This window comes from Myzus persicae, unplaced genomic scaffold, assembly GCF_001856785.1.
Source record: "Myzus persicae strain clone G006 unplaced genomic scaffold, MPER_G0061.0, whole genome shotgun sequence".
NCBI lineage: Eukaryota > Metazoa > Arthropoda > Insecta > Hemiptera > Aphididae > Myzus > Myzus persicae.
The window spans coordinates 613863-631942 of NW_019100615.1; the positions used below are offsets into that span (position 1 = coordinate 613863).

At 29.3% G+C, this 18080-nt stretch overlaps 1 protein-coding gene across 5 annotated transcripts in view; it reads right to left on the reverse strand.

The window, feature by feature from the left end:
• Nucleotides 1-18080, reverse strand: part of LOC111036926 (ADAMTS-like protein 1) — a 98706-nt gene that overhangs the window by 69236 nt on the left and 11390 nt on the right. For all 5 annotated transcript variants that reach the window (XM_022319235.1, XM_022319254.1, XM_022319226.1 and 2 more), the window contains exon 5: nt 9609-9741. In XM_022319235.1, the coding sequence (XP_022174927.1) occupies nt 9609-9741 (133 nt within the window). The remainder of the gene's footprint in view (nt 1-9608; nt 9742-18080) is intronic.

Here is an 18080-nt window from a genome sequence, read left to right on the forward strand (position 1 = left end):
AGACGTTTTAAAATTAACCCGTGGGTGGTTAAATTTGGAACTGAGTTTGATATCCACCGGCCGCTGGAATCAGACGGCGTCCAGGACATCGATTGTATCCCACATGTGGTAGGTGATATTGTTTTTCCGTTTTAAAATATTTTAAATGAACCATTAATTAGTTATTTGTCTCAATACGTGTGTACCTATGTGATATTTCATATTATCCGAACAGTAATAAAAATGTACAGTAACGCAAACGTATAATATATTATGATGTCAAATTGTCGACAAATCACTCTATCCGTACACAAAAAAATAAATTCTAAAATTCTTTCCCATAGAACAATGATTAAGCCACAATTGCTCAGTTAAGTTAACTTAGGTTAGTACCAGCTGTAACAGCAGTTGTTATTGCGACTTATATGTTCAGCAAGTATTAAAATATATTCATTTAACTTTCAGGAGATGGTTAACCATGTATACGTATGCATAAAACAGATTACTTGATTAAATTTGTAAATACTTGTATATTATAATTTTTGAACAAGATAATATTTGCAAAAATTATGTTATATTGACTATATTTAAAAATAATTATTAATTCTTAGATTTATCATTTTTCCAGAGTAGTCATACTGAAATCATATACTAAATTGTTCGTATTTAATTATTTTAATGGTTATTAATACAAGCAAAGAATATATTTCATTATTTAACTTAAAATTCTTATGTCCAATTTTTAGAATTTATACTACCCACCTAAAAAATATCATGAATAATAATTGTTAATTTGGCTGATGGATAATATTTTTTTGTTCGTTAAAAACCATTTTCTTTAAATGTGTTTCAAAGATAAAGATATTTTAAAAACAAATATTAAATAAATGTGGAATTGTTTTGAACGCTAACGCCTTAAAATAATATGTTTGTAATGAGCACCTTCAAAATAACGCAACTGGAATCTCTAATTGGTTTACTTTTAAATATGTAATATGAAATTAAGTGTTAGGAATGATAATGTTCTCATTAGATACACCATCTCATAGTTCAACCCCAATACTGTATTATATATCATCATAATTGATTACTTTTTACGGTGTTTGTTTTGTATTACATTTTAATAAATCAACTTAAAATAGATCAAACCAATGTAACTTAAGAAGAACACAAAAATCTAGTAATCTCGTAATTTCTTAATCTCGTAAAATTAAAAGGAGAACAAGTGAAATAAATAAGAAAAAACAAGACTTTGAAGTTACCCTAGACGAGTAATTGATGTAACTCATAGTTCTGCCTTACATGTTTTATTTTTAAATGATAAAATAGTCCTAAAATGATATACAAAAATTTGAACTCTGGAGCTCAATAAAAATATGTGATAAATGGATAAAACCATCATATGCCTAGTGGTAGAACTTACGATGTAATGATTTGGGTATAATTAAAATGCAAGATTACAAAATATAATGTCGTTAGGTACTAAAAGTCTGAATAACGAGACAGAATGAGGCGTTAAGTTAATGGCAGATTTTAATACAAAAATGACAAGAATAAACATGAAAAATAAAATTAGTTCCATTTGAGGTAATTTACGTTTAGTCCAAACTACTCTATTTTTTGTTTTTTTACTGTTCTGATGTCCTGTTTTTAATCCATGTATTACTTTAAATTATACATAATGCATAGTATAGTATGTAGTTTTCAATTTTTTTTGTTGCAGTAGGTACACATTTTTTTCTAATAACAAACCAATATGTTATTATATCCTCAATGATAACTAAACTATTTTTTTTAAATGTATAAAAAAAGTATTATGATGATTAAAAATAAAAGTATAATCTCAATATATTTATTTAATGAAAAAAAAAAATGCATTTATATTATTGAGTGCATAATAAAACGCACTGTAAATTACTATTTCAGAAACGTTTTATAATTTTAGTAAAAATATTATGTACCTACTACCTATTCTTGAAAATACCTTCAAATACTTTGTTACTTGTAATTTTCGATTTGAAATAATAATTTCCAGTTACAATAGTAAAAGAGTTTTCGTATCGAACTATACCTTAAATGTACATATATTACGTATTAGAAAGCACACGATGGCGAATTGCTTTGTTTTGCTTCTATATTTGTACCTTTTCGTATTACCAACGCATCTTTAATTGGAGTTTATATTTGTTCACCTAATTTAAATTGTAATAATTGTTCCTGCATTTAGTAATGAAAATTAAGTACATAGAATCAATTGTTATCATGAATCGTATGTAATTGCACACTTGCATTATAAATTATACACTTAAAAAATATTATACTGCACTATAATTGATTATGAATAACTATTATAAATTTAAGTCCATTTATAAATACGTATGTACTTTGTGCATGGAGGTGGCTAACGTAAAAATATGAATTAATTATCTTGTTATCGTCAAATTGATCGATTTCGTTGTTTCGATCTTGAACAACTGACTTATATTTTAGTTTCTGTTGAATTTGTAAAGAAAAACTTTATAATTGTTTATCTTGAGATGTTAGAAGTTTATTTTTAAACCAATAATTATAATCGGAAATCTCATGTCTTTCGACAAGCACCATAAAGAAATACATATTATAATTAACATTTTTAATTAGTTCGTATTTCTTTTTCTTCGTTGGTCCACGATGATTGAAATATTCAATTATTTCCATTTTATTATACTTTTAAATGTCTATATATATAATATATAATAACATAATAAAATAATAACTACACAGTATCTTTATACATGCTGTATTGAGTCATTGTTAAAGTCTAAAATATAATTATGAATTTATAAAAGAATAAATTGTGAAATGCTTTTACAGCGTTTGCTATTGTCTTATTTTTTGAACTAACAATTTTTCAAAAATTATTATGCATCTTGTTATCAGATAAAATTATAGAATTAAATTGCACTTGCAAATCCAATCACAGTTTTAATATTGTTATTACATTTGTAGGTATCTAGGTCTGCTATTTTACCAAAGTATCTTGTAAATGCTGCTTATTTTACATTAAGTATATAAGTAATACAACACACATATTATTTGTATTGGGCATTTCAAATTTTGATTTAACAAATCTATTATTTTTTACCCGGGCAAGATAGATATATAATTAACGAAACAGCCGTATATATTCGTTTAAAAACCATTTATATTTCATCGAATAATAATGGTACCTACTATTATACTTGTACTACTTAAATCGTCTTCTAAAAGGAAGCTTATAAAAAGTCTAATGGTTATGTTGAGATACGTATATAAAAGTAATAATTTATCGACGTCGTAACAACCATAATGAAGTATGTAACGTTAAGGACGAAAGATACGACTGAATATGATATAAGAAATGGAATGTATAAAAGTCGGCAAAAATGTTTTTGTTGAATGAGAAAATATAAATTCGTAGGTAAACAAATATATAGTTTATTTTCAATCCTTCGATTGTTGAAGTAGGTACCTCATAGGTAGTTATTTAAATTGTTGGCTCGTCCTTTATAACTACTACACAGTTTATTATATTTATGATTATGAAAACGATATGAAAATTTAAGTAAAAAAAATTCATATTTTTTATCTTCTTACAATAAAAATATCGTACCTATAGGTTCTTACCTGTCAGAAAAAATCATTATATCATAAAAAATATTTAATTTACGAAAAAAAAAACGGAAGGTTTGTTAAATATGAGTATGATATGAAAAATAAAATATTTCATACGTTGAAATTTAATTGTAAATAGACAAGCGTCGACAAAGTCATTCGAATATAATACTATTAAACCCTCATTTTACATGAACTTTTGTGTAGATGACATTACCGTATCGCGTTTATCATCATAAATGTTAACAAGTAACAACACAATTTAACTACAACGAATATCGATGGTATAATATAATGGTACATAATGCATTAATAAATTGAACGAGAATTGGTTGGATTCTTAACCAAGAGCAAAATAAACAGTTTACATTTTGAGATATTCTGAATCGTCTAAAAAATGAAAAAATGTATAATATTATGTAATAATGTATACTTTTGTTGTGTTCTTGTTTTTTATCATATGAACGCTATTGATCCTATATAGTTAAACTGTCCGGATATTAAAATGTTACAATTAAAATAAAATGAAATGTTTCTCCATTAGAATATTGAAATATTATACTGTAAATATTACAATTAGTAACTATAAATAACGGCGTAATAAAGAAGTTGTATGAAATATTTTAGTGCTAATGATTATATTTATGACATTCTGTATTGTTTTTTTTATGTAATTCAATGTATATAAACTCAAATTCATATTTATGTTTAATATAAAATAAAATATTGAGTTTTTTTTTTAAAGACTTGTATTATTTGTATATTTATTTATAATTTCCAAGCGGGGTGAAGCGATGAATGTCCAATACATTTTACAATGATGTTTGTGTGTTTTTTTTATACTTAATGGAAACAGAGACTGTCATGTATCTATATAAAAAACTATAGTATTTAATCTGAAAACAGTATTTGTGCAATTATTTTTTTTTGTATTCATAATATATAAAATATAAATTATGATCAGTGAATTAATAAAAATAAAATGAATAATGTTCAATATTTAATTAACTACGATTAAGTATTATTGCTGATGCATAATATATTCTTATTGTCTATTACTACTGCAGTGTAAAATCTATTATACTAAACTAGGAAATCTATCTAAATAATGCTAAAATGAAGTCTATCTATTGTAATATTTCGATTAAATTGAAACCAAGTACAAAGGGAATTGGTTAGGAAATTACATTTACTTAAAATTACTGAGATTCAATTTACCGTGATCCAACGATACTCTATATTATTACAGCTTCAATAGTGATTATTAAAACAGGGACAATTATAATGTTACTAGACTCTTAAGTTATAAAAGCTGTGCACGATTAAAAATCGTTATTTTGTGAACGGAGTTTAAAGTAACGAAAAGAGATTAAAGTTGTTTTCTACAAATATTTCGTGATGTACAAACGATTTATTGGTTCAGTAAACGTTAAAAATTTCTAAAATTACTTCGAAAAAATTCGAATATTTTTACTTATTAATTTCGAAGTCCTAAATAACTCAGAATCAATCGATTTACTATACGTTGATACTAAATCGTAAGTTTTATCAAGACATCAACCTTTTTTTTTTTAATTAACTCTCATATAACAAGTGTAGTACATTATGTTAGTATAGTATTTTATTATTATACTAATTGTCTATTGTTATTAGAAAGACCTTGTGTCGTATCATTTGTACGTAAATAGAGTTGACATAGATTATTAGTATATTTGGCTTTGAATAAATGGTAATATGCACTAATCGTATATTATATTCTAAAACAAAAACTATACAAAATGTATTTCGAATAAAAAGATTCAACGCAAAAGCGTACGAATAAGACTTCATGTCACACGAGTGAATGTACGAATTGTTTGTTTAGCACTGCCGCACTGGTGGCGATACTGTTGTCATTTAATTTAATATTTGTTTTTGTGTTTGAGATACGAATACGTTTTTTTTATGTTTCACACATTTGTTTGATTAAATAGTATATGATTTTTAAGATTTGAACACCAGTAGTTGTTCAGTTTATATAGATTACAATTTAAAGGTTTTTATTTAAAAAAAAATAATGGTCTTAGAAAAATATAAAATAAACCTAATATTTATTATAGTTTAGAGGTTTTACATATTTTAGAATGTTAATATATTGATTTATTTGATGAATTACTACATTTCCATATCATCATAGCCCCTTTACCTCACAAACTCATTATCATAGGTATTTTATTCTTATAAATCGAAATGAATTACTTAAAAACTATTCGTTCGAATTAGGATTTTGAAATTTTCAAAAAGTTTAATCTAACTAATGATAAAATAACATGGTATGATAGCAACAATCTGAAATATCGTCGGATCTTGCACACACAATTTTATCCAGTTTACCTTATAATGTACCATGTATATACATATTAATCATGACAACAAATGAAAAGTTGAACTGAATACTGATGGTCTTCATATGAATTTTATTATATGACTTGAATTAACCGTCTCAGGTGTAATCCCCATAGTTCAGTTTTTATTCGACTACAATAATGAAAATTAGTTACTTTAGTAATAGGACACAATATAATACATATCGGGCATCAATTCGCAAATCACAAGTATCTTCTATGTCGTATTTATTCGGATGGCATCGAGATGTTTTGAAATTGGAAACACTTCTAAACATGAGCACTATTGTTAAACTAAACCGTCTCACCACCAACTTTCCCGCAATGCACCAAAGCCTTGAAAACTTACAGTCAAACATAATCATAAATATACAGATATGGGGTGGTTACTTGCAACTATATTATATTGGGTCCATACTCCATGGCCTATTATATTAAGATGCGCAAAACGTGTCGAGTGTCGACCAACACCAAACCAGACAGCGATTCCATAAAACCAGAGTCCCCTTTCGCTACTGCCATACTTCAAACAAACTATTTGTTTAGATTCCCATAATCCATTTCATACTCAAATATTATTAATATTAGATAATCATTATTATTAGGTACGTTTGGAGATTTTTTAATCATAGTAAACAATTAAAACTTGATGTATTTTACCTCTATTTCCAACATAATGATATATGTTTAACATTATTATCACAGATTCGTCATCGGTTTATTGCCGATTTGTCTTCTTTTACTATCCACTCACTGTTTAAAATCTATACCTACTATACTATTGATTAATTAGTCTGGATTAGTGGACAATTGTGATAAGTTGTGCAATAGTCGAAACATAAAAAAAACTAATAATCATGGTTGGAAAATCAAACAATTATTAATTACTTACTTCCTATTTATTGTTAATTATTTTATTTATATTCGAAGAAATGCCCACCGTTAGGTACACTGTAAAGAACATTTTACAAAAACGTTTAAAATATATAAAATACATTAGGAAACTTATACTAAAATCGAAAAAAAAATCAGAATTGGATAAGTGCTCAGTATTGAAACGTCCAATTGCATTAATTATCATTGTTGGTTTTTTAAGATTTTTACTATTGATAGTTAACAACACCTTTTGCAGCTGAGGACATAACTTACATTATGTCTTAAATGTATTTAAATATGGCTAGGTAAATTAAAATAAACAATACTAGAAAAAAATATCATGAAAAATTAACATAAAAATTTAAAAATTGTTGTTACATTAACCAATAGATTTTAAAAACGTTGCTAACTAAATTGTTTTGTTTAGTCCATATTATGTTTTATATTATACTTCGCCTAAGACATATTATTTACACTAAAAATGTTTTAAACTTTGCTATGATTTAAAGAAAATTACAAATTACAATACAGAGGTGGTAGAGCCAATTGACGAGTGTTGTATTGCTATAAATAACAAACAGTATAACTTAGAAAAAAACAGTTAGTTTTATAAAATTATTAAAAAATCCCATTTTTTAAATTATTTTTTGAAAATGATATCTTCATGGCAGCCGTCAGCATCAATATATTGTTGAAGACGATCTCACATTTGCGATTTCAGGTTGTGGTAAAGACAACTGACGGGCGTAATGGGGTCATTAGTCTGAGATAAGATAAGAGCATAGGCATGCCTCTAGTAGTTGAATATTTTAAATTCCATGGTTAGGTTTTTAGTCGTAATCATGGTCTGGACTGGTGCACATCAAGGTTTTGTGTTGCCCCCCTATATTACTGCCCCTCAAAACTCGTCAGTTGGCTCTGTCACACTCTATATTTTGCCTTATTTTTTTTGGTTATTATAAATTATTCCATTACGTTAATTTAAAAATAATGTATACATCATTGGAAATCTAAATATATTATTCCAATCGAGACGAGAAAACACGTAAATAATTGAGTGCCTATATACATTCGTTATAACTTTAAATAATTCCTTAAAAACCCTGCTCAATCCCTATCTGACTTAAAAGGTAAATGGTATTTTTATTTTCCGTCATAATACTGTTTCAAGTTGTATCCGTTGATTTACTTTATTTTCTTACTTTGATGATTTCTTTAAAACTATTTCTACTGATTTACAATTCAGGTTTTACATAAATAATAAAAAACGTAACTGACTACCGCACTCACTTTATTGTGTTAAATGTCAATTATTTTAAATAAAACTATCTGTTATTATTTTTATTCAAAAAAACACATGACCATATTGAACTTAATAGTAGTATAATACTATAATGTGTCATATTGGTAATTAAACTAAATACTTTTCCATTTTATTTACTGTCTTCGTATTGCTCAATATAAAAAAAAAGAACTGTGGGGCATTGGCTTATAAATGGAAACTTATCTGTAATATGTGGGTTACTACTTATTTTTTTATTTAACATACTTTGTGACTTTTGAGTGAACACAGTGTGAAATGTGAAAAGTAATTATTAATGTAAAACTTACTCAAAAAAAAAAAAAAATGTGTCAAAAAAAATTAAAGTCAGACTATAAAAAAGTTGAAAATAAATATTTGATTTATTTTCAAATACGTAATATCAATAATATTATGGTTTTGAATTTTCAATATTGAACAATATTATTATATTTTCACTTTGCATATTCTGATGAATTATGTGTCTACCTTTCTACCCTATTCGGTCAATGTCTCGTTATAATAATAGTGATTATAACTTAAATAAAACTTGAACTTACGTGGTTCAAAATAATATTGTAAGACATATCGTGCCTAAAAATTATATTTTGTCTGTCCGAAGAAAACACGAATCAAACTAACTATCATTAATCAGTTTTCGTACGATTTGTCGATTGTTCTTATTTCAGTCACTGTTTTTTTTCCTATCAAACGTCTTTTGTCGTTGGGTCACACACACTGATAAACTGAAGTAGGTATACCTACGAATACATTAAAACCAAACTAAAAAAATGTGTCATACACACGTTGTTGATTCTGTGCAGATGACTCAAACAAGGGGATTGGCTAAGCTTAAGTCGTGCCATGACGGCTGTCGGTAAAAAAGAGAAAAAAAATAAAAAAAATTACGAAAATCCCACACGGATCCCATATGGGGCGCGGTTATTATGCTCAGCTTAGCGATAAAGCATTTTTGCGACACTACACGCCGTTTAATCTTTCGACGTGTTCTAAGCTCATGACTCGCCCCCCCCCCCATTCGTCCCACCACACCAACGAAACCCCGACCGCGTCGGACCCGACCCGAGAAAATCGCGACGAAAATCCACACGCCGAGCAACACGGCTTTTCCGGAGGCTGCATATTTAATGCACGAAACGTGTCGGCGGCGGCGTCTGAATAAAACAGTCGTACCTTGCTATCGTCTCGCTGACATATAATATGTAGGTTCATACATATATTATATATGTATATGGTGTTATGTGTGTCTATAATATACTTATATATATATATATATTAATAGTACGCGTCCTGTCTTCTATGTATTGTTTTATTATTATATATTTATATTATATATAAGTAGCATAGTGCGCAGATGTGTGTAAAATAATAGAATATACATACATAATATGCTAGTTATATTGGTGTTTACTTACTTGGGAGGACACGGTTGGCTGTTACACTCCACAGATAAATCGCTGCCGGTTGGCCTCTCGCCCGGGCACAGATCAGCATCCACTTCAACGCCCGTGTCTCGGTTCTGACAGATTATTCTAGACATTTCGTACCCTGAACAAAACAACAGACACGAATAGATTATAATAATAATAATAATAATATAATACGCAAAATGCATTGTAAAATATATTATAATATTGCGAGTTGTATAGTTTTTATTATTGTATGATAATATTATCATAATGTCGCGTGAGACGCCCGCTGCTTCTTACTATACTACATCAGGGTATACAGAGTAAGCGCTTGTACATCCTGTGGGCAGACGCTTTTTGCCGGTGGTATATGACCAAAGTCCCAAAATAAAACATTGTTAAGAAGAATAAAAAACAACAGACATGGATTTACGGCTTTACTATACGACAAGAACAGTGAAATGATATCATTTTCAATGACACATAGTCTAGAGACAGTTGTGCGAGCATTTATTTAGGGGTGTACACATTTTTGTGTAGCACATGTTATCAGAGGTATCAAGCGACCAATATCTGGCCCGCGAAGTATTTATTTTACGATATGCGAAATACATTTACCTATAATGTAGTTAAAATAGAAAAATAATAAATTCGAATGGTATTAATATGCTAAACGAAAATCTGCTGTATTTGCATAGTACACTCCTGTGCCGAATAATTTTACCTCGGCCGAACTCGTTTACTTTACTGCTCGAAAATAACTCGTTTGGAGGAATTTGTCGGAGAAGTTTGTAAGATCGATTGTGACTAGAACTTCAGTCCTCTGCTTTCGTTTACTGATTCCGCTTGTCTGCCGAGTAACAGAGTACCCAACTATTTTCTGCCTCAAGTTCTATCACATCGTCCTCGTATATAATATATATTATTTATGCTATGACTTGGGTCCTTATTATATATCACAGATATCATGTCTAGTTCTCTTCTATGGAGTTTTGAATCTTTGTCGATGGTAATGTTTCACAGATCCAAGTTGGGATCATCTTATAGCGAGAGTGTACTTTGCAAGAGACGAATCTTTTCGTATATTATTACTTTTCGTCCTCACGACGTTTTATGAAGATCATACTTTTCAAATGTTGGCCATTTTGATTTTTAAGCAAATTTATATAATTAGATTATAATAGTGGAATTCAGATTTAAATAATTGTAATTAAAAATCAATATTAAATGCAGTGAAAAACAATATGAAACTAATCTAAACTAAAAATACATTAGATACATCTGAATATCCACGTTGACGCATATAAGAGATCCAATTAACTGCACAATAATTAAATAAATTTAGTACACTGGTCCACATTCCTACATGTAGATATCTGATGAGCGATTAAACTGTTAAGTTAAGTCAAGTGAAATACACATAACTACTTCGTTAAAAATTAATTGTTTATTTATTGAGTAATCATTTTGGGCTACCACGTTGTAAATGTAGTGCCAACACAATCAACTAAAATAGTAAAATATAGGTATTGGGCATAATAGTACGATGAAAGTTCTTCACTAAAAACATGCTGATTGAAAATGTTTGTTTGTTAATTATTCATCTATTCTGATCCGAAGTAATATTGCGTTTAAGCGCGCATTTGACAGCCGCAACTTCTAAGTGTAATGGATAGTAACGACCCTTTTCAGCGTTTTATCAAAAAGTTAATTTTATAACTACATAAATAAAATACAATGCACTACGCTGTACGCTTTAATTAACCCTTAGTAAAAAATGTAAGAGCCCATGTGAGTATGTGACCAAAACTTTTGTTTTTCGTTCTGTTTAAAAACGGACTACGGTAGGTGTTTTATTTTTATTCTATTTTTCGTTCAGCCGTTTTTATATTTTATTTTTATATAAAACTATAAAATTATTACCACGTACCGAGATTTATTCAAATTTAAATTTAAAAAAAATTAATGTCAATTAATGTATTACCTATTTGTTTTAGTTTACCTACGTGCATACCTACCAACAACAATGCTCAAACAATAATAATAATATGAGTTTAATGTGAATATGTATCGTCGCATATTGGTAAAATGCATCTGTGAAATTCGAGAGAAATACATACAATATATTACAGTACAGAATTATCTTGGTTCAAGGATCAGGTTGTTATTGATGGCGAACAGCATAAAACCCTCCAACGATACTATCCTGCACTCGTTTTACGTACACACGAAGCATATAAATCGAATCCAATATGTCTGTTGACCCTTAGTTATTTTATTAGTCAACGAGAATGGGATTTATATATACGTGTGTGTATCCGAAACAGACAATTATATTTCGAACGTCCACGGTTTGATTTAGAAGAAAAATTTTACAATGTATGTGGTAAAAAAAAGTGTAAGTGGAGAAAACAAGGCCAATGCCGACGGGGCTGACAATGTTGTTATCTGCTGATCAATACATACATATATATACACGTATACTTACGAACTTATGATATCATATCTCACCCACCCCCTCCCCGGAAAGTCACCAACCTGATTCTTCGGTGCTCGTTGGATGCGTATTTATTTAGTCAGTGGTCGTGACAAATTCGTTGCTTTATTCGGGGTCGAATTTTCAAGTAATTTATACGGAACGTCTCCCATATACAATTATTCGGAGTGGATATTTCATTTTTTAATATCGGAGACCAAAAGTCGTAAATCAGTGTATAAACAATTTTTTTTTATGGTATCATTTTTTTTAAATGTAAAAATGTAATAAATCGCTTTTGAATTTTACGAGTGAAATTAAATTAAAATATAAAAAATACAAATAGGTGAACTACACTAAGCTAAAAATAAATAATAATAGAAACATTTGAATATATTTTTCAATTTTTGTTATGAATCATAATGTTGTATGTACTGTTATAAAAGTAAGCATTATTTTTTTTAATATTTATACAATCCATACACGTTTACGCATAAAAATAATATGTGATAAGATATGAGAAAAACATTTAGGTTACACTAATATGAAAAACCTATTAGTAGGTAACACTTAACTTGGGTTTAAAGGACTTTCTCGCTAGTCTACGAGATTTTCAGAGAGTGAAAGTGAGTTTTTGACATATTCTAGGAATAAAACATTATAATGCAATTTGATCAATTGATTTTTTAATCAGAGAGTGAAAATTTCGAATAATTAATTTTGATCAAATAGGATTTCTATAAATATTTTCCACAGTGTTCATAGTTTCCAAGAAAACTGTTATACAATTTGGAAAAATTACATTAGCTCTTTCAACTGGAAGCGCAAAATCTCAAATAGGAGTAGATTCTGGGTAAATCCGATGTTAACGTTATAAATAATAATACTATGACGTATGATATAATGCAATGACTAATGACGGTCAAATATGTTCAACGTTGCGTGTAGCCACCTAACCCGTAATAGTGTGGGTGGGTCCGACTTAGATTTGGTTATCGTATTTGAATGTTATGTTCGAATTCAGACGTTCCTTTATGTTTGTAACATGTTATATAATGATATGATGTTGATTATTACATACCAACCATGTACTTTGTATTAAAGTGCGTTAAACGTGCTTGCAATAACAATGGTTTTTATTTTTATTGAACTGTCGACAAGAATTATTAAAAAGCTCGCTGTTATGGTTATGGTTATCAATTATCATACTTATATCTCCCGTGAACACACTACCTACTTTTTTCAGCCGACCCAATCTACGTATTGTATTATTCAAATGATTTATTGGAACTAATTAATAGAGTTGGCTTAACTTAATAGCCGTAAGAATTTCAACTTGTTTTACCTACTTCACTACAGTATACGAATTTAGGCAGACGCACCTAATATTCCAAAATTGTAAAGCGGTAATGTAATATAAGCAAATGTAAATATTTAATAGCATTATATAACCATTAAAACGAGACACAATATAATCCACGTGGGAAAGAAAAGTCGTTTTCATGTGATGTTTATATAAAATAATTGTAAATAAATAATTATTTATTCACGTGCGAGAACAATCAAAAAATATGTGTTCCACCCAAAAACCAACTAAAATAAACGTATCATTTTAATTTTAAAAAAAAACAGATAATATGTGATTGTATTATTCAATGAACTTAAAATGCTCTAATCTATGTTAAAGTATTGTTACCAACATTTTAAGTGGATAGGTACGTGCAATGTTTTGATTAAAAATTACCCTCGGTTCTTTAAACCCTGAATTTTTTGGTCTCTTAAACAGGTTTTCTAAATTGCCTATTAAACTTTACTTTAAAACGATTAAAAAGTAAGAATGAAAACTTGCAGACTGTAGTGCAAGTTTCAAATCACAGAAGGTATTTATTTCAATTACATTCATTAATAAATACTTATTTTTAAATTAAAATTATAAAATTAAAAGTAATGCAATTATTGTAAACATTGTTATACATATCCATCGAAATTTAAAATTTGAAAAAAAAACCTCAACGTGTATAATATAGTACTGCCCATCACTACTTATACCTACGTCCAATCGACTAGCTACATAATTCAATGAAATTAATATAACTATAGAAGAAATTTAAAATGATCAATATTACTAATAAACTAATGTTAGTTTAATACTTTAATAACATTGTAAATGTTTAACAGTTCACATCAGCTGCTATTCACCCATCATAATATTATTCAGATATTATACAATAAACATTTTTAAATTGTTTCTATTAAAAATAAATTGTTACTACAAAATATTGGATGTTATTTATAACGATCCGTTTTATATATTGTGTGCCGCTTATAAATATTTCTCAGTATACAAACGTCGCTGTATCATGCGATACATATATAGACGTGTGTGTGTGTGTGTGTGTGTGTGTGTGTGTGTGTGTGTGAGAGAGAGTATTATATGCACTCCTAAAATATGTGGATTAGTTTCCATCGTAAAAATGACGATAATAATTTATTATTTGACATCGGATGTGTATTACTGGCAAGAATAATGTACAATAAATCGTATAAGGTAAAATGCAATTGAAAAATTCTAGATGTATAATACAGTATTACTACCAACATCCATTTGTACGAGTGCGGTAATATATTATAAATGATGGTCTTAATGTACAAGAAAATCATATGACGGGCAGAGTACGTGCGAGCTGATCAATAACTCAAATGACAACCACTGAAAATTGTCTACGATCAAACTCACAAGCAAATCCATATTGGCAAATCTACCAGTTCGCAGAACTCGTAGTGGTACCGGTACATTGGTATCTAAGGGGATTGAATAGGCGATGTCTATAAATGCTGTATTCGCTAAGTATGTACATGTATGCACCATAATGGGTTCGAAGTACTTAGACCGTAGGTATATAATACAAATATTTAGTTTATACTCATGTCATGCAGGGATAATCTTTAAAAAATATTATTACTACCGCCTTCATAATAGTCAATTATAGGTATTATGAAATATGGTTAAAAAATCGTTAGCTAAAACGATTGACTGACGATTGTTAACTGAAGCATCAACTAAAAAAAACTTAAAAATAGATAAAAAAAAGTATATATTTCGGAAATAGAAAATATACCTAAAATGGAATATATTATGATTATAGTGTCAACAAAAAATATCGACAGATAAGAAGTCGACTGGAAAACGTGATAAGCGGTTTGGTATTAAAAAACATATCGAAAAAAATACTTGAATGACTAGATCAGTGGAAATTGATAAATATGAAAAATCTAATTTTATTTACAGTTTTCACATAATATTATCTAATAGAAAAATAACATACATAAAACATTTTAAATTCATAAAATATTAGGCAAACATAAATTATTCAAGAGTTAAAAATAATTTTTTTTTATTGTTCACTATACACTATAGCCACAAAAGCAATTTATAGACATACCAAATAATGTAAAATCGAAAACTAGAATATACGTGGAACATTTTTAGAAGAAAACAATTTATAAATATTTTGTTCAGTTTTTGTATCGTTAAACTAATTTTTACCCTACTCCACTACATTGCTTGGAATTTTATGAAAACAAATATACTAACCTAACCTAACCAGTTTAGTTGTAGAAATAGTACTCTACTAAGTACAGCATATTATCTCTATAAAATCATAAAGTCGGCAACAGCAGGCGAATGATTCGAGAACGTACATAATAAAATAATCGGTGTATTGGTTTAATAAATTGAACAATATTCATTGTCGGTTTCAATAGTTGTACAATATTTTTTGTATTCCATTGCAACATATGCAAATTTACTTGCACTATTTATAGTTATCGTGTAGCTAGTAGTAAAAAAGTATATATAGGACATGGGCACTATAGGAAATTCATTCACATTGAGCACGAATATAATAATATAATATATACGATAAAATGTAGTACTCGAAGAGAAACACGTTTGTATTTATACAACAAGAATATGAATATATCGTGCTTAATTAATGAACAATTAAAATGAAATTGCGGAACTGCGTAAGTGCGGTCGTTGAAGAACTCTCTGCAAAGTCATCCATGTCAAAAAAATATATTCAATTAAATGCAATGCATAAAATAATACAATCATGTAGGTGTATATTGTGATTTGTGAATAACGATGATGGGTAATGCTCAAGATAATAACATGGAACATCGATGATAATATCACATAATGTGATAACGTAATACAGATGTATTATTATCATAGCAGCCGCATACCTACAATAACCACCTTTTAACATTATCTAAACTCTAAAGTGTGCCATTTGAAGAACGGCCGCGTGCAAACGGATTCGTTATAATAATAATAATAATATTATGTTCTATCGTACACGTAGATGCGATATTGTAACCTCCATGATATTATGTACCTATATAAAATCATTATAATATACACATTATTCGAGAACCGTCGGAATACAAATGCGTTTAATTCTAATCTACAATATGTCTTATTACAATAATAGAACACAAACACGACGAGCACGCGGTTAAGGAGCTTTGCGGCGACTTTGGCTCGGATTATATTCGGCTGGGCGTTGTGCTTGGATAGGCGCGTATATAATAATATTATATAAACACGACGTGGGCGACGACGGGCGTGTGAGGGATCGGCGGCGGATGGTCGGTGTGGGAGGGGAGGGGTGGCCGGGCGGGAAGGAAGTGGCGGGGCGGAGGCATTGCGAAAATAATAGAAGAAAATAAGAAGAAAGTCATACGGCGCACTATATATCCGTAAAGAACTTCGCGCGGGGGGCATTGGAAGCCATTAATCACATCGCGGGCAGGGGCGATAAGAGGCGACCGAAAAACAGACTGCTCGCGCGGTACTAGAATTGATTAAAACGTTTTATCATTGTCAGTATTTTTCACGTGGCGGTCAAAAGCCGCCGAGACACGGCCGAACGTTATTACAGGTTCCAGAGTATTATTAGGATTATTGTTCATAATTCGGCCTTTTAGACATAATGAAATCCAACTGTCTGCCGTGCCACCTCAGCTGATGTAAGTTTGTATATTATTGTACTATGGGTAGGTGTACAAAATGCGCCACTGATGGTTGGCACCACCCTGGCGTCGTTCCTCTCCCGTGTAAGTGCCCTTATTCTGTACAGGGTAATTCACATTAACCACGCTCACCCTTTTTTTTCTTCTTTAACAATAAAGCCGTTATTAAATAAGCCTGATTTTTGGAATTTTCAAACATTGGTACTTAGAGATCATATTTTCAAAATCTTGAGATTTTATATAGAACTCAAAGAGCGTCCAGCCGTTGAGATACAAACAATTATCATAGTTATTTATTTATTTTTCTGTAAATTTTGGTGTATCAAAATAATTCGATAGATCAGTTTTTGAGTTATTTAACATTGTGCCCTAAGGTCTAAGGATAATATGTCCTCGGAAAATACGGGGACTATGATGTTTTGAACATTTCAGTACCTAATATATATTAATCCATCCATATTTATAAATTGTAAAAATTTTCCATATCTATATATTATACTAAACAATAGACACCAGAACTAGTATTCCATCTGTTTAATCTTTTTGTAAATCAGTTTTTATTTTATTATCCTTACTAAAAAATCATTTTAATAACTGAAAACTAGTCGGTTGAATTTTGAATTTGGTAAATAAAATATGCAAACAAATTATCCCCCAAATAACTTGCAGTAAAAAAGTGGGGGGAGGACCCTCATTTGAAAAACAGAAGTTTGTATGGCCACCGAGCACTCCTCAAGTAATACGAAAAATCTCAATAATTTGAAAATAATATAGTCTTTTAGTAAGTAATAGGTATATTTAAAAATTCCGAAAATCCTTCATTGAAAAATAAGATTGAGCATGGCTGGTGAACCACCCTGTATATTCCATCCAGCGCGTGCGATAATAATATTATTACGACCCCGACCCTGACCTGAGAGTATCTGTGCTCGTGCGCGCACACGATCATCATAATATGACATAAA